This window comes from Mesoplodon densirostris, chromosome 1, assembly GCF_025265405.1.
Source record: "Mesoplodon densirostris isolate mMesDen1 chromosome 1, mMesDen1 primary haplotype, whole genome shotgun sequence".
NCBI classification, from domain to species: Eukaryota; Metazoa; Chordata; class Mammalia; order Artiodactyla; family Ziphiidae; genus Mesoplodon; species Mesoplodon densirostris.
In genome coordinates this window covers 209,173,481-209,197,222 of record NC_082661.1, presented here as the reverse complement: position 1 = coordinate 209,197,222, position 23,742 = coordinate 209,173,481, and the positions used below count along the sequence as shown (strand labels likewise).

The following is a 23,742-nucleotide window of genomic DNA, read 5'->3' as shown; positions in this document are numbered from 1 at the left end:
TTTTTTGTCTGTATGAACGATCCATTGGTCACTCAGACCCTTGTGTAAAAATAAAAGAATCCTCAAGGCATGAAAACATCAGTAATCTGTAATCTGCTGGACTCTTCCCCTGTCTGGGAAAATATTCGCCACAATTGGACCCAAGCAAATTCTTCTTGGTCACTCAAGGCTAAGAAAAAAATTCTGCTTGTAAGAACTGTAATTTTTCTTCTTCTCTCTCTTTCTCTTTGTGCCAGCAAACTACCACTCTGGTGGCAAATATAAAAGTGCAGAATATATGGACCACAAGGCCGAGCATACACCGCTAACAGCGGTACATCTGCCTGCCCGTGCTGTTTGGGAGTCTCTGGAAGAGGCTTTTTAATATTATTCTACAATGTAAATGTAGGTATAGCCTATTATATAAACCATCTTAGAACATAAACCTCCATGTACAAAAAAGACTAAGAATATCTAATAATAACTAGTGCAGTGTGTCAGTTTTTGTTTTTTTGCTTTTGGTTTTTGTTTTGAAAGAATAGCTAGGTAATATATGAAACTAGTTTCACACTCTCTGGTTGGTAAAAGAGATGCTGGATTAGCTACAGTAAAGGCAGCCTTTTACCAAGTTACCACCTATTACCATCAAAAGCCTTCCATAGAAAGCAAAGCTCTAGGATCATCCCATTTCTGCTCATTATCAGACAGACAACATCACCCTCAAAGACTCTGGGTTCTGAAAGAACAAACTGGCCCAGGGTGCCAACTTCTGCTTCAAGTGAATCTGGGCCGTGTAGGGCAACAAGCACTTGTTTGCTGTCTCTATCTGCCACCACATGGACTCACTAGCATCTCTCAATAAAGACAAGGCTAGGGTAGTAGGTAAAGCACAATGTTTTACAATTAAAGGGCGCTTCACTGGTCAGCGCAAGAAATAAGTACAGGAGTCGGGGGCATTTCTTTTGGCTGTCCATCATGGGGGAGCGGAGTTGATCTCTGACTTCTATGCATGTTCCATGGCAGCCACTTCGGCCGGCACAGCGAGGCTGAAGAACGCAGACACGGCGGGCATCTCCGGGGTGCTGCTCCGCGTCTCCGTGGCCTCTCGGTTGTGTGAGCATTCGTCATTGCAGCCTGTCTCGGTCACCTTAACAAGACTCCTCTGCAGGTGTTCCTTTGGTTTGTCATCCAAAGTACCTCCTGCTGGTGATACCCGGCCATCTGCTGTCCTGACAAGGTGTGTGATCTTGGTTTTCCTTGCTTTTCTCTTTTGACTGCCCACCAAGGGTTCTTGCGCCCTTGTTGGCTCTGGAGTGTTGGGAATGGATGGGGCATTTGTAACCTTATAAGCAGGCTCTGTGGTGTTTCTGTCTTCTGAAAATATGGCTTCTGTAGGGTGAATGGCAGCCAAGAAGAGTTGCTTGTTTGACCATTTATCCCCACTTCCTTTTTCCGGAACATTAGGCTTCTCCTTTTTGTGCTTGTATTTGCTGACAATTTTGTGGAATAAGTTCTTTTTCTGAGACTGGAAAGGACCTTTGCTGGTTTGGGTCGGTTCTGAGGACATATGTCCGGTCTTCTTCTTTTTTCTTGGGACAGGTACACATTTCTGGTCAAATGTAACAGGACTATACTGAGGGAGGCTGTTGAATTTCTTTTCAAATTCTTCATCCAGCTTTGCTGAGCCAAGGAGAGAGTCTTCCTTTGGCTTTGTCTTCTTGAACTTCTTGCTTCCACTGGTCCCACTCTGGTGAAATGTCCAGCTTTCTTCATGCCAACACTCTTCATGATCAGAGGACTTTCCTTTTCCTGACCTTCGTTTCCCTCTGCCAACATTAGCTCGCAGAGAGGTGAGCATACCCTCAGACACCAGGGTTTTATAAAGAGCACCTTTGCAAGACCTCTCAGATTTCCGGGAGCCACAAGTCTCTATTTTTCTGTGACACTCACTGTCCTCAGGCTTGGCCTGTCCCGATAGACTGGGTGGTAATGCATCCTCCGTAGGGGTCAAAGGTTCTGCTTTTATACCCTCTGGGACCTCACCAGAAATGTTCTTGCTGGCAGAAATACTGATAAAATCTTGAGGTCTTGACTCTTGGGTGGTGTCTGAGGATCTCTCCTTTGACATTTTCTTCTCTCTTGATTTCACTTTCTTCTTTGGTGGCTTGGCATCCAAAATGCTTCCCTTGCCACTCGAGGATGTATGCACCTGCTTGCGAGGGGTATCTCCAAGCTTCTCGATGCCCCAGTCTCCCTTTGCAACAGCTTCAATGGTGTACATGACACTCTCGATATCAGATTCCGAGGACTGCCTCTTTTTGCAAGTCTTCTTGGGTGTGGATTTATCATTTCCCTGTCGATCCATTTTGGTTTTCTTCTTTTCCTTTTTTAGCTTTTCTGGTTTGCTTAACGCTGTGGGAATCTCGATGATCCTAATGCCATGAGGATGGCACATGTGATCCTTCCTACTGGGAACATCGCTTATTATTATCTTGCTACTGCCAGAGTAAGAAAAATCAGGGAAGTGACTACATTTTTGATCTTCCTCTAATTCTTCCTTTTTAATTGCTTTAGGAGCTTCCATTTTTATACCCATTATATCATCCATTCGCAGCTCCTCAAAATTTCTTAATTCCTTAGAATCTCTTACATTTTCCTTAGCTGATTTTTCAAATTCTGCTTCTTTCTGGAACCTGGCTTCATCTATTTTCTCCATTTTCATTTCTCTTTCTTCCTTGCCCTTCTCCAGTTCTTGAATTCTTCCGCCATCTGATTCTTTGGCTTTTATTAGCTTTGATTCTTCCATTTTCACCCCCTCTGATGCCAGGCACATCTCTGCCAGTTGAAAGAGTGCAGACTCTCCACAGCGTTTTACAGGTTCAGCACCGCCCAACTGTGAAGTCTTCGAACAGATCTCTGCAAACTGAAACAAGGCTGATGCTTGACATTGTTTTGACGGAACATCAGGGTGGGAGGTACCTGAAGATATCTCGGCAAACTGAAATAATGGTGACTCCTGACGCAATTCAGAGGATTCTGAAACATCAGGCCTGCAAGTGCCAGAGGATATCTCTGGTGTACCAAGAACATGTTCTCCAGCTAAAAGCAGCATGCTCAGGCCTCCCATTTGAGTAGGATCAGCCATCCCAAAGTTAAGCTGAGGCATTTCTTCAGGCTTTGTTTTCTTGGGGCTTGGCAAGGCTCTTGAAGAGTCAGATGGGAAGGCCCATAGTTTCTCCCGTGGATTGACAGTGGATGTTGGGGATTTCACAGGCTTGTTTGTGGTAGCACACCATTTGTAGCCAGGATTTGCTTTCATAAATGCATGTTTATACTCCTTGGCCATGTCTGTGTATTTCTGCTTTTCCTTTGGATCGAGAACAGCCCACCAATCAGCTAGTATCTTGGTAGCACCTCGGTTATCAAGCCTGTTCCTGTGTTCCTGACGTACAAGAGAGCGATGACGTTTGCAAAATAAGAGAAATGCATTCATTGGTCTCCGGGCTCGCTGTTCTGGTGATTCATCATCTTCAGTTTCACCATCTTGCTCTAGACCAGCGGCCCCAACAAGTTGAACCTTATCAATATCCTCCTCTTCGTCTTCCTCTTCTTCCTCTTCTGAAAAGTCAAGAAGTTTCTTTGCTAGCAATGGATGCCACTGAAGGCACTTTCGTTTTGGTCGTTTTCCAGCTCCTTCTCCTTCTGCGGAATAATCTTTATTTCTATGACTGCCTTTCATTACTCTGACCGGTCAAGTCAAGACTTTCCATCGTGAGTTCAATGGAACATCAGAACTTCCAGCTTCTGTGATGCAGCAGAATTCCAGGAAGGCAAACGGAAAGTACACAGGGAGGAAGATGAACTGCGGCAAAGCCTGTGTCCTATGATACTGACCGCGCGGGTTCGCCGGGCGCGAGGGCGTGTGTGTGGCTCGCCCTCAGCGGCCAGTCAGGGCTTCTCTATGGGAAAGTGGAGAGAGAGGAGCTCGCGGAGCCGCTCGGCCTCCCTTCACTGTACACTCCAAGATTCTGCTGTTTAAAGAGTGACTCTCATAACCACTAAGGACCTACTCTATAGCACAGGGAACTATACTCAATATTTTGTAATAACCTATAATGGAAAAGAATCTGAAGAAGAATATATATATATGAATCACTGTGCTGTACACCTAAAACTAACACAACATTGTAAATCAACTATACTTCAACTTAAAATGATGAATTAATTAATCTAATTAAATACAATTTCTTCCCTAAAAAAATAAGAATGACTCTCAACTCTTCTAAACATATAAAATATTTTCTTAAACCTTAATCCACCCACTCCTGACACGTTAGGACCTGAGGCAAGACTGCGCTGTGCTGGAGGCTGAGGCCCTGCCCTCCAGCTCTGGGTCTGCCCCGTGTCCTGTAGGGCCTTGCTTACGGGACGGAACGTGGACGCCCAGCCACGTAGCCAAGCTCCCACCTCCCCTGCTGCACACAGATGAGCTTGGCCCCCTGGGTCCTGCAAGCGTCACATCTGTGGCTGGGCTCGTCTTCTAGACCATGGTCGTCACCTGGAAGCTTCTTAGAAATGCAGAATCTCAGGTCCCACCCAGACCTACTGAACAGTAGTCTACTTTTTCATAAAATCTCTAGGTGACTTATGTGCAAGTTAGAGCTTGAGAGCCTTTGCTCTCACGTGGGTGGCTGAGGTCAGAGGCACCCATCTCTTAAGTTTAAGAGACTCCCTGTTAAAATGCTTTGTTCGTCTTCTGACCTCTGAAGGACTTGAGAAGATTCTGGCCAATGATCAGTTCTGTTCAATTCCTTGTTGGACTTAAGGTACATTCCAAACCATAGCTGATTTTTCCTCTTATACATTTCATTTTTTTCGGTCAGGTAATTTTCCTTAAGCTGTATTCTTAGTTAGAATGCACCCCACCCACCCTACTCTGTCAATATCACCTGCATCAGGGTCGCCACCTCTTCCGTGAAGCCCACCGCAATACCCCCAAGGAAGAGCTTCCGTTCTGACCCCATCCTCCTTAGTTGAAAACTCTGGTAGCCCATTCACTGGGTCTGCTCTGGTTATACAACTGAATCCTCCATGAGACAATCAGCTCCCTGACATAGGAGCTGAGTCCCATTCAGATTTAGATTCTCCATTGCCCATAGCTGAGTCTATCAGATTTTAAATACACATGTGAAATTAAATCTGCCTCTCTTAAGTTTATTTTTGTGGCTCCTGCAATTCTCTGCTTGTGCCAGAAAGGAGATGAAAATAGCCCTGCAATTTTAATGAAGGTGGGTTTTACTCCTGGGTCTTACCACATTTAGGAAAGTGTATACATTTTGTACTTTCATGCAAAATTGTGCTTGGCACCGACCTGGTGGTCACGAAGGGAAGCAAGGGTGTTCTTCGATGAGAATTCTTGGGCAGCTGGGTCTAGTTCTGTTAGTGAACAGTATTCAAATGGAGGAATTGCTTTAGCTTGGAAAGTAGATCTCAGATATAGGAGGAATAGAGCAGAAGAAAAAGGAACTTATGAAAAACGGAATACAGAAGTGTAAAGGAAAGGTCAATGTCTATGACTGGCCCAGTCTTCTGGCTGTCTGTGTCCATGGATCATAACTCAGGAGTCATGGGAGTGCAGAGAGGGGGCAGGAACCTGCAACGGGGAGTCTGTGCTCTAGTTTTGGCTCTTCTGCTAATTAACTGAGCACCTGAGAAACTCACTAAACATTTGTGGGTCTCTGTTGTCACATCTGAAACATGAATAGTTGGTCAATGCTTCTTAACCAGAGAAGAAAGCTAGAAAAATGGGGGGGAGGGTAGGGGATCTTGTTTAAAGACACGTGGCCAGGTGGGACACCCAGAAATGCGTATTTGCTGGGTTTGTGATGGGCCCCAAGTATGAGGTGCCTTTCTGATATTCAGCTCTGGTTAAGCATCAGTAAATCAGATGCTCTCTTAACATTCCTTCTAGCTCAAATATTCCCCAATTTCATGACTACCAGCCCCGTAGTGAATGCATGGTTAGGAGTCTACGGGTCTGGCAGACACTGCTGGTTGTACCCCTCTTCCTTTAGGAACAAAACCCAAAGTTTTTGCTCCGCACACGCCTCCCAGAATAACTATGACATTTCCCAGCTTTCCTTTCGGGATGTCCGTGGACTAAATTCTGGCCAAAGGGAAGTGGTGAGTGTAGGTTCTGGGAGCGCTCTTAAAAGACAGAGGTGTGCCCTCTTGCTTCTTCTTGCTGACAGGCATGCATAGATGATAGTGGAAGATGGGCCAGCTGGGTCAGTGCCGGACATGGGAGCTGCCATAGGAGATGGGAGGGAACCAAGACAGTGTGGCCTGGGTCCAGGATACCAGGGAGTCGTGTCAGGAGGGAACTTCTACCCCCAGGCTTCCTTTATGTGTGAGAGAAAGACATTATCATCTAGTTAAAGTAACTGCAATTTTGCTCTTACTCTTTCTTTCAGCCAAACCCATTTTAAACTAAAACAATATGGAGCATGGAAAAGACTTTACGGACTCCAGTTACGCTTCCCAATCTTCATGTCAGCAGAAATTAAATGTCTGTTTACTGTGGCTTCTTGTTTTCTACTTCTGTAAGTGTAGTATGTTTATAAGACAGAGAATACTATTGTCTTTTACAGAGAGCACTTCTTTCACAGCCAAAAATTCATGGAGAGGTATCACAATTTTAGGAAGCACAGTTTTCTTTTTATGATTTTATCTTATTCTCTACAAACATATATTATTTCCTTACCATATGCCATATATATATATATATATATATATATATATATATATATATATATATATATATATAATTTTTGCCCTCAAAAATGGTCAGTCACCATTAATTTTGTGTGAAATTTGGTAGGACCTGAACTACAGTGAAATACCAAGAACTGCCATTTAAATTACATATTATTGCTAATAATTGTTATGACTGGCAATAAGCAAACATGTGGTGTTGAGTTTTTTAAACGCTTCTACATTTTTTTTGAAAGTTTGGGCTTTGACAAGAGCTCATTAGGAAAAAACCTTTAATTCTTTTCCTTCTTATTTATAGTTGAACAAAAGCGCACACCTCCACACACCATATATGTATACGATAATGGAATTTGTTTCTTGTGAACTTGCATTTAGCCTGTGAAAATTACCTTTAATGACTTTGAAAGATATTGTGCTTTTTGCACATTTTAAGTTTCTGATGGGGGACAGGGATGAGGGGCAGTGATGGGAGGATGGTGAAAGAAAAATTATATACATACATATACATATATAGAGAGATATAGATATAGATATAGATATAAAATTCAGGGCATAAGACCTGCAAAATTCTGGGATTAAAAGTCATGTGAATAATCGTTTCCATTTCCAAACCTCTCTTAATAAATAATGGTAAAATGCCACAGTAGATATTTCAGGCCATTTAATAAAACTCTCTTTCTCTGTCTCTCTGTCTCCCTTCTCTCATACACACACACACACACAGCACACCCCAAAACAAACTCATTCTCACATACAGAATAGAAACTAAACCAAATCAAAGAAAGATGATTGGGTGGGGAAAGGAAATGGGGACTCTTATGAAGAGCTCTCTCTGTTTACCTTCATTCCTCTCATCCGGGTCAGTGTAGATGGAAGCCAGAGTAAAGAGGGAAAAGATAACAAAAGCCAATAAAATGAATGCCATTTCCAGGTTGGTAAATGGAAGCTCCATGAAAGACCACAAACTTCTTCGCCTGCAATAGAAAGCAGACACTGTCTTAGTATACCCTGGTCCAGAGAGAACTTGTTGAGTAATTATTTATTGTAGAATGAGATTTACTAAGACTTTTTAAGATACTTCTGTGCACCTGGAACAACACACCTGGCACTAGCAGAAATGGAGGGTGCTCTCGTTTTTTGAAATTTGGCATCAGTCTTGGTGTAATTGAACTTAGACTTTGCTGTGTAGACTGGAGGAGAACATGGGAGTCTGAAGGGCAGAGTCAATTTATGTTTTATGAGCTTTTTGGACAAAACCCTGGGAGTAAAGTTAGAGTATATTTCATATCATGAAGGAAAAAATAATGTTGGTTTCTATCTCACTGACCACACCCAGGTTCAGAGTAATGTTCTTGTGCCTGAATTTATCCAGCGTTTGCCAACCAGGTGATAAATCTACAATGGAAGCAATTTTTACTGAAGAAACCATAGTCTTCAGAGTAGCTGGATCAAACTCAACCCAAATAAAGATAAATGTGTTAACAATTCAACCATGAGAACTTCCAATCTCAGACTCGAAAAAGGAGAGCTCATGTGTCTAGAAAGGAAAGCATAGTTCCATTGGGGGGAAAGGATAACATCTAGCTGGAAATAACCTCTGTCTTTCTGTCTTTCAATGTTTACTACATAAATGGAAAATATTTAAAACACTGCAGACATATGTGGGAATGTGATAATTTTAAGAAGACCCAAAGAAAGAGATTTCACATCTTTCCACTGCAACTCATTCCAAATTCTTTATTTACTGTCTATTTTAGGGAAATAACTTATTGGGGTCTTTCACCTAAGGGTTCAGTCTCCTTTAAATATATTTTTTAAATGAGTTCATCATACCCTGTAGTTGAGAGACAAGATTTGAGGTGGGAGTTAGGCTTGCTCTCTTTCCTAGTTGCAGTCTTCCAGTGTTGCTATAGCAGAACAGAGGTGGGTGAGGGGATAATAAGTTCTTTAAAATCTGCTGGTTTTGAACAGATTTCTGATTCTTTTTTTTTCTTTTGGACATACTTCTTACAATTGACAATAGTTTGGGGGATATTGATCAGAAGTCTGTAGCTTTTCGTAGGTTTGTAGGACAGAAAATTAGACATGGAATTTATGTGTCATAGGTATGCACATGTTAAGATATGAAGAATACTACCGGGGCTTCCCTGGTGGCGCAGTGGTTGAGAATCCGCCTGCCAATGCAGGGGACACGGGTTCGAGCCCTGGTCTGGGAAGATCCCACATGCCGTGGAGCAACTAGGCCCGTGGGCCACAACGACTGAGCCTGCGCGTCTGGAGCTTGTGTTCCACAACAAGAGAGGCCGCGACAGTGAGAGGCCCGCGCACCGTGATGAAGAGAGGCCCCCGCTCGCCGCAACTAGAGGAAGCCACGCACAGAAACGAAGACCCAACACAGCCCAAAATAAATAAATTAAATTAAAAAAAAAAAAAAAGAATACTACCAAGGGGGTTAAGATGTATCTTGGAAATTTTTCACATCAGTGCACATTGGTCGAGCTTATTCTGGTTACTGGAAGCTGAGCATTCTAGAGTATGGCTCTACTGTCATTTAACCACTCATATTGATGGGAATTTGGGTTCCTTCTAATTTTTTGTCATTGCCAACAACGCAGCAGAAAATATTTTTTTGTAAATATAAATTTTCACACAGGTACACATATCTCTAGGAAAGATTTATAGAAGTAGAACTGCTGGATGTATAAACTTTTGAAATGTTCCTTCACAAATTTCCCTGAAATTTACAACCTTATCAGTACTATATGTAAAGAACTGGTTCCCAAATCCTTCCTCAACACTCCCTCTTTCGGTTTTCCCCCCCAATTTGAAGTTAAAAATACGATCTCATGTTTAAATTGGCTTTTCCCTGATTTCTAGTGAGGTTGAACATTTTTTATGTGTTGATTTATTATTTATACAGTTTGCTCTGTGAATAACTTGTCTTTATCTTTTGCCCAGTTTTAAACTGGGCATTTGTAATTTTCTCACTGATTTGTAGACACTCATTATAAACTTTGGATAAAAAATTCCTTTCAGGGCTTCCCTGGTGGCGCAGTGGTTGAGAGTCTGCCTGCCGATGCAGGGGACGCGGGTTCGTCCCTAGGTGAAGTAGGTGAAGCTTCCTTGCCCAGTCAAGATTTCTGTTGGGCTACATGTTTTTCTACAGTGACTGATTTCTGTTCTTATTTGGACTCATATTTGCAAAGAAGCACTATATGTTATGTTTCAACTTTAAATTTTAAAATACATCATATGGTCCAGAACAAAAGCAATGTTCTTAAGTACCTCTGAATGTTCAAATGTAGATGATCTATGTAAATTCAGTTAGGGATCAAAATAGCCAGACTTCTTCCAGTGAATACTGAACTGACAGTCTTTGAAAATCTTTCTCTGGAGACTTCTTACAGTAACAGGGAAAAATGTGGGTTCTTGGTCAGTTTCTCAATAAATACAGTTTCCTGAAATATCTCAGGGCTTTGTCATACCTTATACCCTTTTCAACAAAGAAAGTTGTCTTAACTATTCCCTTATAAAAAGGCATAGAGTAAGAGAATTGAGAATGTTAATTACAAATGAGATAGTGGATTTACAAACTATTAAGAGCTGCAGAACTCTTGCAATACTAAAATATTCTGAGTTTTTTTTTATTTTTTATTTTTTTGCGGTACGCGGGCCTCTCACTGCTGTGGCCTCTCCCGTTGTGGAGCACGGGCTCCGGACGCGTAGGCTCAGCAGCCATGGCTCACGGGCCCAGCCACTCCGCGGCATGTAGGATCTTCCCGGACCGGGGCACGAACCCGCGTCCCCTGCATCGGCAGGTGGACTCTCAAACACTGCGCCACCAGGGAAGCCCAATATTCTGATTTTCTATTAAATATTTTTTATTCAGTTTTAAGATCACAGTTAAAGTACTTTAGCATGTTATACACATGACTTACATGTGCAATTTTTAGAAATTAAATTAAGTATAAGATTTTGAGGAAAGAAATTATATAAACGTGTATATTGACTTTTACTACACAAACATCTAAGAAACCAATAATTCTGTTGTACCATTAAGTGGAAATCATTTATTACATGGCACGTTTACACCAACTCTAAAGACAACCAAGCCAATTTCTGAAAGCAAGAAAAATGAGCAATTCGGTCATGCTGAAAACTGTCAACAGACTTAAGACCTGGTGGCCAAATGAAGCTGTGGTTAATTTATAATAGGTAAGTAAGCAATTCAAACCTATGGGAAAAGTTCATAATCTGGTAATGTGGACTCTCAGGTGGTTTTTATTCCTTTTCGACAGATTCCTGAGAGCAAGCCATGAATGCTAAGGAAATGAGAAACATGTTGCCGAGCATGTGCTGAGCTCCAGATCACAAACCTCCCCCACCCCAGTTCTGCCGCTACGAGCTGACGCACTAAAGGGAGGTGTCAGTGGACGTGAGCACTCCCCTGAGGCCGCCAGGGGATGTGATGGTTAGTCCACGAAACGCGTGCCTCTGTGATTTAGGTTAGAGCTTGTGAGGTAAGACGTGTGGTGCGGTGCAGTGGGAGGGTGTGGAGGCATGGAATTAGGTCCTTGCTCCTCGGTAACCAGTTCTGGCCCAAGTTATTAGAAAATCTCTGGAAAGAGTAGTAATGTTCACAGTAACTAATTCTGTGCATAAAGATCAACTTAAGGAATTGACAGACCATTAGCCAGACTCATCAAGAAAAAAAGGGAGAAGACTCAAATCAATAGAATTAGAAATGAAAAAGGAGAAGTAACAACTCACGCTGCAGAAATACAAAAGATCATGAGAGATTACTACAAGCAACTCTATGCCAATAAAATGGACAACCTGGAAGAAATGGACAAATTCTTAGAAATGCACAACCTGCCAAGACTGAATCAGGAAGAAATAGAAAATATGAATAGACCAATCACAAGCCCTGAAATTGAAACTGTGATTAAAAATCTTCCAACAAACAAAAGCCCAGGACCAGATGGCTTCACAGGCGAATTCGATCAAACATTTAGAGAAGAGCTAACACCCATCCTTCTCAAACTCTTCCAAACAATTTCAGAGGAAGGAACACTCCCAAACTCATTCTACGAGGTCACCATCACCTTGATACCAAAACCAGGCAAGGATGTCCCAAAGAAAGAAAACTACAGGCCTATATCACTGATGAACATAGATGCAAAAAGCCTCAACATAAGACTAGCTAACAGAATCCAACAGCACATTAAAAGGATCATACACCATGATCAAGTGGGGTTTATTCCAGGAATGCAAGGATTACTCAATATACGCAAATCAATCAATGTGGTACACCATATTAACAAATTGAAGGAGAAAAACCATAGGATCCTCTCAATAGATGCAGAGAAAGCTTTTGACAAAATTCAACACCCATTTATGATAAAAACACTGCAGAAAGTAGGCATAGAGGGAACTTTCCTCAACCTAATCAAGGCCATATATGACAAACCCACAGCCAACATTGTCCTCAATGGTGGAAAACTGAAACCATTTCCACAAAGATCAAGAACAAGACAAGGTTGCCCACTCTCACCACTCTTATTCAACCTAGTTTTGGAAGTTTTAGCCACAGCAATCAGAGAAGAAAAGGAAATAAAAGGAATCCAAATCGGAAAAGAAGAAGTAAAGCTGTCACTGTTTGCAGATGACATGATACTATACATAGAGAATCCTAAAGATGCTACCAGAAAACTACTAGAGCTAATCAATGAATTTGGTAAAGTAGCAGGATACAAAATTAATGCACAGAAATCTCTGGCATTCCTGTACACTAATGATGAAACATCTGAAAAGGAAATCAAGAAAACACTCCCATTTACCATTGCAACAAAAAGAATAAAATATCTAGGAATAAACCTACCTAAGGAGACAAAAGACCTGTATGCAGAAAATTATAAGACACTGATGAAAGAGATTAAAGATGATACAAATAGATGGAGAGATATACCATGCTTCTGGATTGGAAGAATCAATATTGTGAAAATGACTCTACTACCCAAAGCAATCTACAGATTCAATGCAATCCCTATCAAACTACCAGTGGCATTTTTCACAGAACTAGAACAAAAAATTTCAAAATTTGTTTGGAAAAAAAAAAGACCCCGAATAGCCAAAGCAATCTTGAGAACGAAAAACGGAGCTGGAGGAATCAGGCTCCCTGACTTCAGACTATACTACAAAGCTACAGTAATCAAGACAGTGTGGTACTGGCACAGAAACAGAAAGATAGATCAATGGAACGGGATAGAAAGCCCAGAGATCAACCCATGCACATATGGTCAACTTATCTTTGATAAAGGAGGCAGGAATGTACAGTGGAGAAAGGACAGCCTCTTCAATAAGTGGTGCTGGGAAAACTGGACAGGGACATGTAAAAGTATGAGATTAGATCATTCCCTAACACCATACACAAAAATAAGCTCAAAATGGATTAAAGGCCTCAATGTAAGGCCAGAAACTATCAAACTCTTAGAGGAAAACATAGGTAGAACACTCTATGACATAAATCACAGCAAGATCCTTTTGGACCCACCTCCTAGAGAAATGGAAATAAAAACAAAGATAAACAAATGGGACCTCATGAAACTTCAAAGCTTTTGCACAGCAAAGGAAACCATAAACAAGACCAAAACACAACCCTCAGCATGGGAGAAAATATTTGCAAATGAAGCAACTGACAAAGGATTAATCTCCAAAATTTATAAGCAGCTCATGCAGCTCAATAGCAAAAAAACAAACAACCCAATCCAAAAATGGGCAGAAGATTTAAATAGGCATTTCTCCAAAGAAGATATACAGACTGCCAACAAACACATGAAAGGATGCTCAACATCATTAATCATTAGAGAAATGCAAATCAAAACTACAATGAGATATCATCTCACACCAGTCAGAATCGCCATCATCAAGAAATCTAGAAACAATAAATGCTGGAGAGGGTGTGGAGAAAGGGAACCCTCTTGCACTGCTGGTGGGAATGTGAATTGGTACAGCCACTATGGAGAACAGTATGGAGGTTCCTTAAAAAACTAAAAATAGAACTACCATATGACCCAGCAATCCCACTACGAGGCATATACCCTGAGAAAACCATAATTCAAAAAGAGACCATGTACCAAAATGTTCATTGCAGCTCTATTCACAATAGCCCGGAGATAGAAACAACCTAAGTGTCCATCATCCGATGAATGGATAAAGAAGATGTGGCACATATATACAATGGAATATTACTCAGCCATAAAAAGAAACGAAACTGAGCTATTTGTAATGAGGTGGATAGACCTAGAGTCTGTCATACAGAGTGAAGTAAGTCAGAAAGAGACAGACAAATACCGTATGCTAACACATATATATGGAATTTTTTTTTAAAATGTCATGAAGAACCTAGGGGTAAAACGGGCATAAAGACACAGACCTAACTTGAGAATGGACTTGAGGATATGGGGAGGGGGAAGGGTAAGCTGTGACAAAGCGAAAGAGAGGCATGGACATATATACACTACCAAACGTAAGGTAGATAGATAGTGGGAAGCAGCCGCAGAGCACAGGGAGATCAGCTCGGTGCTTTGTGACCGCCTGGAGGGGTGGGATGGGGAGGGTGGGAGGGAGGGAGATGCATGAGGGAAGGGATGTGGGAACAGATGTATATGTATGACTGATTCACTTTGTTATTAAGCAGAAACTAATAAATAAATAAATAAATAAATAAATAAATAAATAAAAAAGATCAACTTCAGGGCAGGATCAATTTTGACCACTGACTGCAACAAGGAAACAGTGGCCACCGAACTTCTTAGTACAAGGTTTCCTCTTTTCTGTTATTATTATAAATCATACCACCACAAATAAAATTTGGCCAGGAGAGGAAACTTTTTGTATGTGTGAAGAAAATGTATATTGATATTTTTAAGGAAAGCGTAGCACAAACAGATGGACGTGTATGAGGGGAATCAAATGTACTTGTCTTGTTGTTCACTCTTTTGCTGCTTCTGTTTCTAAAATGTAAGATAATGTCCCCAGTGAAAAGGACAAGGTCATTTAATATGGGGTATAATAAACTTCACTATCACTTCCAAACTATATAAAAGCAAAGCAGTCCATCAGACTCTGAATACATCACCAGACATATCTGGTAAGATGAACTGAACCACTGTTTCTTTTTTTATTGTAAGTATGAGGTTAGTCAATCTAAATAAGATAACTGTAAAATAAAAAATCCCCAAACTCAAAGAAACACAAAATCCAAATCTAATTCTTTGGGAATGCTTGTCTAAATAAAAGCAACCCCTAATTAACAATTAGTACACTCTTTATAAGGTGCAAAACAAGATCCTATGTGGGGAAAGCTAAATTTTAATTCCCACCTAACAGTCACTCTGAATACTTTATAGGTCAAATGTAATAAGAGCATTTGCTTCTACTGCCCATTTTCAGCAATACATTGTTCTCTCTGGAGAAGGTGGTTTGGGAAGTCAAAACACTGCAGTGGAAAACAGTGGCCCTGACGGTAGAAGCAAAAAAAGACAAACCTTTGAAACAGGACTTACTGGAATTAACCGTTAAAGCCGAGGTAGCCCATTAGGATTGGCCTTATCTGAGGGCTCTGTGAAGCAGTGCAATCAAAGGTGAACCTTCTCACAGCATCACGTACACCCCGACTTCCCCTTTACAAATGATGACTCCAGGCCTTGCACGACTTCCTTCCTTTTCCCCCAAGAAGCGGCGATGCTTCCCCTTTGCTGTATGGATGCTGGCCTCCAGCCTCCAGCTGCTGGTCTCCAGAACACTTAGGATTCATACAGTAGTTTAACAGGCAGCATGGTCCCACTGCTTCACATTAATGCCAAATGCCAAACTTGGAACAGAGCTACTTGATATTCCCCATCCCTCTCCCGGAACTGTATAGACAAAACATGTCATTCAGTTTTCAGCTTACTCCTAGTGCTGTATCGATTTATAATCTGCTTGAGATTTTACATAGGTGCAAACATTTCCAGAGGATGAGCCAAGGACTACAGAGTGCAAACAAAATTTTCTATGACTCAGGCAGAGTAGCATCTGACTTGATAAGAGAGTGACAGGGATTACACAAGTTGGATTCTAAATAACCAGACCCGTTCAGATGCTTCATTTTGTTCACAGTGTTCGATCACTTTTTTTCTCGGCAGCAGTTTGAATGGCAGGAACTATAATAACAGTGATAACGTGGGAATGAGTTGAGCATGGCTTTGAGGGGGCACTGGTAGAAAGCTCATCTGACGGAATTAAATAAATATATTTTCGGGGGGGAAAAGACTGTCAGAATTACAATGGTATGATATATCCTTTTAAAAAAGAGGGCTTTAAAGAATTCACCATTTTCATCTAAAATCTGGGACCTAACCTAGTTTGGGGATAAGAACCTGTGTCTTCAAAGTGGCTGTGGGACCTTTTGCCTTTTCCTGGCCTCATTACAGTTATCCAAACAAATAAACACTTAAGAAGGGCGTCTTACAGTATTTTCTCTCTTTCACTCAGCTTCTTGGAGCTGCAGCTTCAGTAACTATAGTATACTCTACACACTTCAAAATTACATAGGAAAATACCCAGAATAACTAAATAAATAAAAGGCTAAAGAAAACTGGAACAGTACTGTGTCTCCATCTGAGACTAAATCATCCACTTCCAGCAACACAGAGAAGGGCTAGGACAATTTTGTTCCAAAGATTTATATACAGGTTTGAATCTAGAAATTAAGGTAAAAGCATAAATATTGAGAATTTCAACTAGATTCAGAATGGTTTCAGAAAGATATGATACAACAATTTAGAATAAAACAAAGGCAGAAGAGCATCATATTTTGGTTTGCTTGAAATATATATAAGGTGCAACAACTTTTTCTCTTGAGGATGCTTGTGGGACAAATGTTAGTGTAGATGGTGTTTGCTGGCAGATTAAGGTACACACCATAGCAATATGATTTTCTAAAATAAAAAAGAATGAGAGAAGTGAAATGAAAATGATAAATGGGGGAGGGTACTACATGTTGGTCTGCAATATTTGTGCTCACAAATGTTGTTACCTGAAAATACCAACACCCCTCTCCAGTGGATTCAGGGCATGAGAAAAGCACTATTTTTGAAATCAAGACATTACTCAGAGAAATGACAAGGTGAGTGTCTAAAAGACTATAGAACTTTGCAGGATTTCTGCTACTCTCAGTGCCTAACCGCTTAAAAATTAAGCATGTCTACAAAAAGGTGGGTTGTTTTTTTTTTCTAAAGTACCTGAAAACAGTCGTATCCAGTAGGTCGCCCTCCACCCCGACCCCTGCCTAAGGGAAAAGCCACTGAGGTTTAGGAAAAGCAGATCAAGTAAGATATATTAATCACATAGAAAAAAGTCATCTTTTGTTTTGCTTCTTTTTAAGAAAGGTCCCATGAATATACAGCACTCTGTTAAGGAACTCTAGTGAAATGTAATCAGAGGACTGGAGGAGAGGGCACTGGCAAAAATAGACCTATTCTAACATGTTCTAGAGAATAACAAGTTAGTGCCATTGTCAAGGTGCATGTTCTGCACCAAACAACTTTTGTTGTTGATTTTATTTTTTATTTTTTTGGATTTTAGCTAATTATAATTTTTAAATCACTGCTAGCAAGTGGTCCAGAAACTCCAACAGCCACCAACACTGGGACCCAGCAATTTTCAAACATTCACTTTGTGTTTCGAAATTTAGAAAATATTAATACAACAGCATCGTAGTAAAAATATCATGCTAAAATCTGGGGTTGCTCACCTGATTTATTTCTGTGTGAATGGGGCTAAGCTTCTGCCTCTGATTAACCTTGCTTACTAATTCCTTCTTCCTCCATGCCCACAAGGAATATGCATTTTTGAGGACACCGTTCCAATGCCCTGATGCCCTCTTTACCTGCTTTGAAAAAAAAAAAAGCCCAAATCTCTCTGTTCTTTTTCAATTCTGTTAGTATGTTGTACATATTTTCCAGCACCGAAACTGAAGTAACATCTACAACCGTGAAAAGCTAAACCTAGTCAGTACTAATAGAGTCATTTTTTGGTATGGCTATTAGGTCAAATTACGATGAGAAAAAAAATCATCATTACAATTCAGTCAAGTATAAATAAGATAGCTAGATAAAACCTTGTAAACTGTCACCATTTAGAGATCTAATTCAAAAGTTTCAAACTTGAACTAACACTATCAAAATTCCGCCAGTTTGAAAACCAGTAAAAATTATTGCTGGAATCCAATACTTAAAAGTTGGTAGTTTGTGCTGTGATGCAAGAGTGGGGAAATACTTTGTGCTATGGAACAAATACCCTGTAAAATCTGTAGCCGCCGACGAATTTTGATTTATCACTTTGCATCTGTTGCTAAGAAACAAGATACTGTGAACGTCAGGTGATGGAGTCAATATGTTGAATGTTCTAAGCCAGTTAATCCAGTTGCACTGGCATATGTATGGTTGGTTTTATGTTCAAAAGCAACAAAACATGAAAAGGAAACAGGAAACTTGCAGGTGGATCTATAACTGCGAGTCCCACTCTGGTCAGGCACACCTCCCTCATCAATACCTCCGTAACCACAAAAACTCAAAATGGCTCTAAAAACCTGCAGTGCCAATTAGGCTGTGCATAGCAATTGCTACCCGTCCAGTCTGTCTGGGGTGGATGTAAAAGGGTTGTAGCTCAAAGACCACACAAAGTGAGTGTGTCTTCAATGTGTTCTGAATAGTGAAGTAATCCTAAGGTCACTTCTGAATACTATTTTTCTTTTTTTGTCTGTATGAACGATCCATTGGTCACGCAGACCCTTGTGTAAAAATAAAAGAATCCTCAAGGCATGAAAACATCAGTAATCTGTAATCTGCTGGACTCTTCCCCTGTCTGGGAAAATATTCGCCACAACTGGACCCAAGCAAATTCTTCTTGGTCACTCAAGGCTAAGAAAAAAATTCTGCTTGTAAGAACTGTAATTTTTCTTCTTCTCTCTCTTTCTCTTTGTGCCAGCAAACTACCACTCTGGTGGCAAATATAAAAGTGCAGAATATATGGACCACAAGGCCGAGCATACACCGCTAACAGCGGTACATCTGCCTGCCCGTGCTGTTTGGGAGTCTCTGGAAGAGGCTTTTTAATATTATTCTACAATGTAAATGTAGGTATAGCCTATTATATAAACCATCTTAGAACATAAACCTCCATGTACAAAAAAGACTAAGAATATCTAATAATAACTAGTGCAGTGTGTCAGTTTTTGTTTTTTTGCTTTTGGTTTTTGTTTTGAAAGAATAGCTAGGTAATATATGAAACTAGTTTCACACTCTCTGGTTGGTAAAAGAGATGCTGGATGAGCTACAGTAAAGGCAGCCTTTTACCAAGTTACCACCTATTACCATCAAAAGCCTTCCTTAGAAAGCAAAGCTCTAGGATCATCCCATTTCTGCTCATTATCAGACAGACAACATCACCCTCAAAGACTCTGGGTTCTGAAAGAACAAACTGGCCCAGGGTACCAACTTCTGCTTCAAGTGAATCTGGGCCGTGTAGGGCAACAAGCACTTGTTTGCTGTCTCTATCTGCCACCACATGGACTCACTAGCATCTCTCAATAAAGACAAGGCTAGGGTAGTAGGTAAAGCACAATGTTTTACAATTAAAGGGCGCTTCACTGGTCAGCGCAAGAAATAAGTACAGGAGTCGGGGGCATTTCTTTTGGCTGTCCATCATGGGGGAGCGGAGTTGATCTCTGACTTCTATGCATGTTCCATGGCAGCCACTTCGGCCGGCACAGCGAGGCTGAAGAACGCAGACACGGCGGGCATCTCCGGGGTGCTGCTCCGCGTCTCCGTGGCCTCTCGGTTGTGTGAGCATTCGTCATTGCAGCCTGTCTCGGTCACCTTAACAAGACTCCTCTGCAGGTGTTCCTTTGGTTTGTCATCCAAAGTACCTCCTGCTGGTGATACCCGGCCATCTGCTGTCCTGACAAGGTGTGTGATCTTGGTTTTCCTTGCTTTTCTCTTTTGACTGCCCACCAAGGGTTCTTGCGCCCTTGTTGGCTCTGGAGTGTTGGGAATGGATGGGGCATTTGTAACCTTATAAGCAGGCTCTGTGGTGTTTCTGTCTTCTGAAAATATGGCTTCTGTAGGGTGAATGGCAGCCAAGAAGAGTTGCTTGTTTGACCATTTATCCCCACTTCCTTTTTCCGGAACATTAGGCTTCTCCTTTTTGTGCTTGTATTTGCTGACAATTTTGTGGAATAAGTTCTTTTTCTGAGACTGGAAAGGACCTTTGCTGGTTTGGGTCGGTTCTGAGGACATATGTCCGGTCTTCTTCTTTTTTCTTGGGACAGGTACACATTTCTGGTCAAATGTAACAGGACTATACTGAGGGAGGCTGTTGAATTTCTTTTCAAATTCTTCATCCAACTTTGCTGAGCCAAGGAGAGAGTCTTCCTTTGGCTTTGTCTTCTTGAACTTCTTGCTTCCACTGGTCCCACTCTGGTGAAATGTCCAGCTTTCTTCATGCCAACACTCTTCATGATCAGAGGACTTTCCTTTTCCTGACCTTCGTTTCCCTCTGCCAACATTAGCTCGCAGAGAGGTGAGCATACCCTCAGACACCAGGGTTTTATAAAGAGCACCTTTGCAAGACCTCTCAGATTTCCGGGAGCCACAAGTCTCTATTTTTCTGTGACACTCACTGTCCTCAGGCTTGGCCTGTCCCGATAGACTGGGTGGTAATGCATCCTCCGTAGGGGTCAAAGGTTCTGCTTTTATACCCTCTGGGACCTCACCAGAAATGTTCTTGCTGGCAGAAATACTGATAAAATCTTGAGGTCTTGACTCTTGGGTGGTGTCTGAGGATCTCTCCTTTGACATTTTCTTCTCTCTTGATTTCACTTTCTTCTTTGGTGGCTTGGCATCCAAAATGCTTCCCTTGCCACTCGAGGATGTATGCACCTGCTTGCGAGGGGTATCTCCAAGCTTCTCGATGCCCCAGTCTCCCTTTGCAACAGCTTCAATGGTGTACATGACACTCTCGATATCAGATTCCGAGGACTGCCTCTTTTTGCAAGTCTTCTTGGGTGTGGATTTATCATTTCCCTGTCGATCCATTTTGGTTTTCTTCTTTTCCTTTTTTAGCTTTTCTGGTTTGCTTAACGCTGTGGGAATCTCGATGATCCTAATGCCATGAGGATGGCACATGTGATCCTTCCTACTGGGAACATCGCTTATTATTATCTTGCTACTGCCAGAGTAAGAAAAATCAGGGAAGTGACTACATTTTTGATCTTCCTCTAATTCTTCCTTTTTAATTGCTTTAGGAGCTTCCATTTTTATACCCATTATATCATCCATTCGCAGCTCCTCAAAATTTCTTAATTCCTTAGAATCTCTTACATTTTCCTTAGCTGATTTTTCAAATTCTGCTTCTTTCTGGAACCTGGCTTCATCTATTTTCTCCATTTTCATTTCTCTTTCTTCCTTGCCCTTCTCCAGTTCTTGAATTCTTCCGCCATCTGATTCTTTGGCTTTTATTAGCTTTGATTCTTCCATTTTCACCCCCTCTGATGCCAGGCACATCTCTGCCAGTTGAAAGAGTGCAGACTCTCCACAGCGTTTTACAGGTTCAGCACCGCCCAACTGTGAAGTCTTCGAACAGATCTCTGCAAACTGAAACAAGGCTGATGCTTGACATTGTTTTGACGGAACATCAGGGTGGGAGGTACCTGAAGATATCTCGGCAAACTGAAATAATGGTGACTCCTGACGCAATTCAGAGGATTCTGAAACATCAGGCCTGCAAGTGCCAGAGGATATCTCTGGTGTACCAAGAACATGTTCTCCAGCTAAAAGCAGCATGCTCAGGCCTCCCATTTGAGTAGGATCAGCCATCCCAAAGTTAAGCTGAGGCATTTCTTCAGGCTTTGTTTTCTTGGGGCTTGGCAAGGCTCTTGAAGAGTCAGATGGGAAGGCCCATAGTTTCTCCCGTGGATTGACAGTGGATGTTGGGGATTTCACAGGCTTGTTTGTGGTAGCACACCATTTGTAGCCAGGATTTGCTTTCATAAATGCATGTTTATACTCCTTGGCCATGTCTGTGTATTTCTGCTTTTCCTTTGGATCGAGAACAGCCCACCAATCAGCTAGTATCTTGGTAGCACCTCGGTTATCAAGCCTGTTCCTGTGTTCCTGACGTACAAGAGAGCGATGACGTTTGCAAAATAAGAGAAATGCATTCATTGGTCTCCGGGCTCGCTGTTCTGGTGATTCATCATCTTCAGTTTCACCATCTTGCTCTAGACCAGCGGCCCCAACAAGTTGAACCTTATCAATATCCTCCTCTTCGTCTTCCTCTTCTTCCTCTTCTGAAAAGTCAAGAAGTTTCTTTGCTAGCAATGGATGCCACTGAAGGCACTTTCGTTTTGGTCGTTTTCCAGCTCCTTCTCCTTCTGCGGAATAATCTTTATTTCTATGACTGCCTTTCATTACTCTGACCGGTCAAGTCTAGACTTTCCATCGTGAGTTCAATGGAACATCAGAACTTCCAGCTTCTGTGATGCAGCAGAATTCCAGGAAGGCAAACGGAAAGTACACAGGGAGGAAGATGAACTGCGGCAAAGCCTGTGTCCTATGATACTGACCGCGCGGGTTCGCCGGGCGCGAGGGCGTGTGTGTGGCTCGCCCTCAGCGGCCAGTCAGGGCTTCTCTATGGGAAAGTGGAGAGAGAGGAGCTCGCGGAGCCGCTCGGCCTCCCTTCACTGTACACTCCAAGATTCTGCTGTTTAAAGAGTGACTCTCATAACCACTAAGGACCTACTCTATAGCACAGGGAACTATACTCAATATTTTGTAATAACCTATAATGGAAAAGAATCTGAAGAAGAATATATATATATGAATCACTGTGCTGTACACCTAAAACTAACACAACATTGTAAATCAACTATACTTCAACTTAAAATGATGAATTAATTAATCTAATTAAATACAATTTCTTCCCTAAAAAAATAAGAATGACTCTCAACTCTTCTAAACATATAAAATATTTTCTTAAACCTTAATCCACCCACTCCTGACACGTTAGGACCTGAGGCAAGACTGCGCTGTGCTGGAGGCTGAGGCCCTGCCCTCCAGCTCTGGGTCTGCCCCGTGTCCTGTAGGGCCTTGCTTACGGGACGGAACGTGGACGCCCAGCCACGTAGCCAAGCTCCCACCTCCCCTGCTGCACACAGATGAGCTTGGCCCCCTGGGGCCTGCAAGCGTCACATCTGTGGCTGGGCTCGTCTTCTAGACCATGGTCGTCACCTGGAAGCTTCTTAGAAATGCAGAATCTCAGGTCCCACCCAGACCTACTGAACAGTAGTCTACTTTTTCATAAAATCTCTAGGTGACTTATGTGCAAGTTAGAGCTTGAGAGCCTTTGCTCTCACGTGGGTGGCTGAGGTCAGAGGCACCCATCTCTTAAGTTTAAGAGACTCCCTGTTAAAATGCTTTGTTCGTCTTCTGACCTCTGAAGGACTTGAGAAGATTCTGGCCAATGATCAGTTCTGTTCAATTCCTTGTTGGACTTAAGGTACATTCCAAACCATAGCTGATTTTTCCTCTTATACATTTCATTTTTTTCGGTCAGGTAATTTTCCTTAAGCTGTATTCTTAGTTAGAATGCACCCCACCCACCCTACTCTGTCAATATCACCTGCATCAGGGTGGCCACCTCTTCCGTGAAGCCCACCGCAATACCCCCAAGGAAGAGCTTCCGTTCTGACCCCATCCTCCTTAGTTGAAAACTCTGGTAGCCCATTCACTGGGTCTGCTCTGGTTATACAACTGAATCCTCCATGAGACAATCAGCTCCCTGACATAGGAGCTGAGTCCCATTCAGATTTAGATTCTCCATTGCCCATAGCTGAGTCTATCAGATTTTAAATACACATGTGAAATTAAATCTGCCTCTCTTAAG

The 23,742-nt window shown here is 41.8% G+C and overlaps 2 protein-coding genes across 4 annotated transcripts; both read right to left on the bottom strand.

Annotated features, from left to right (window-relative positions):
- Positions 1–982: 982 nt before the first annotated feature.
- LOC132486574 (HMG box transcription factor BBX-like) lies at positions 983–3,718 on the bottom strand. Of its 2 annotated transcripts, XM_060093978.1 has the most exons (2): positions 1,516–3,718; positions 983–1,425 (listed from the first exon to the last, which is right to left on the bottom strand). In XM_060093978.1, the coding sequence occupies exons 1-2, from the start codon at positions 3,716–3,718 to the stop codon at positions 983–985; spliced, it is 2,646 nt and encodes an 881-aa protein (XP_059949961.1). The 2 variants fall into 2 exon arrangements, with proteins under 2 accessions (XP_059949961.1, XP_059949953.1); XM_060093970.1 differs by having other exon boundaries at positions 983–3,718.
- Positions 3,719–19,532: 15,814 nt separating this feature from the next.
- LOC132486567 (HMG box transcription factor BBX-like) lies at positions 19,533–22,268 on the bottom strand. Of its 2 annotated transcripts, XM_060093956.1 has the most exons (2): positions 20,066–22,268; positions 19,533–19,975 (listed from the first exon to the last, which is right to left on the bottom strand). In XM_060093956.1, the coding sequence occupies exons 1-2, from the start codon at positions 22,266–22,268 to the stop codon at positions 19,533–19,535; spliced, it is 2,646 nt and encodes an 881-aa protein (XP_059949939.1). The 2 variants fall into 2 exon arrangements, with proteins under 2 accessions (XP_059949939.1, XP_059949929.1); XM_060093946.1 differs by having other exon boundaries at positions 19,533–22,268.
- Between the last annotated feature and the right edge of the window lie 1,474 nt (positions 22,269–23,742).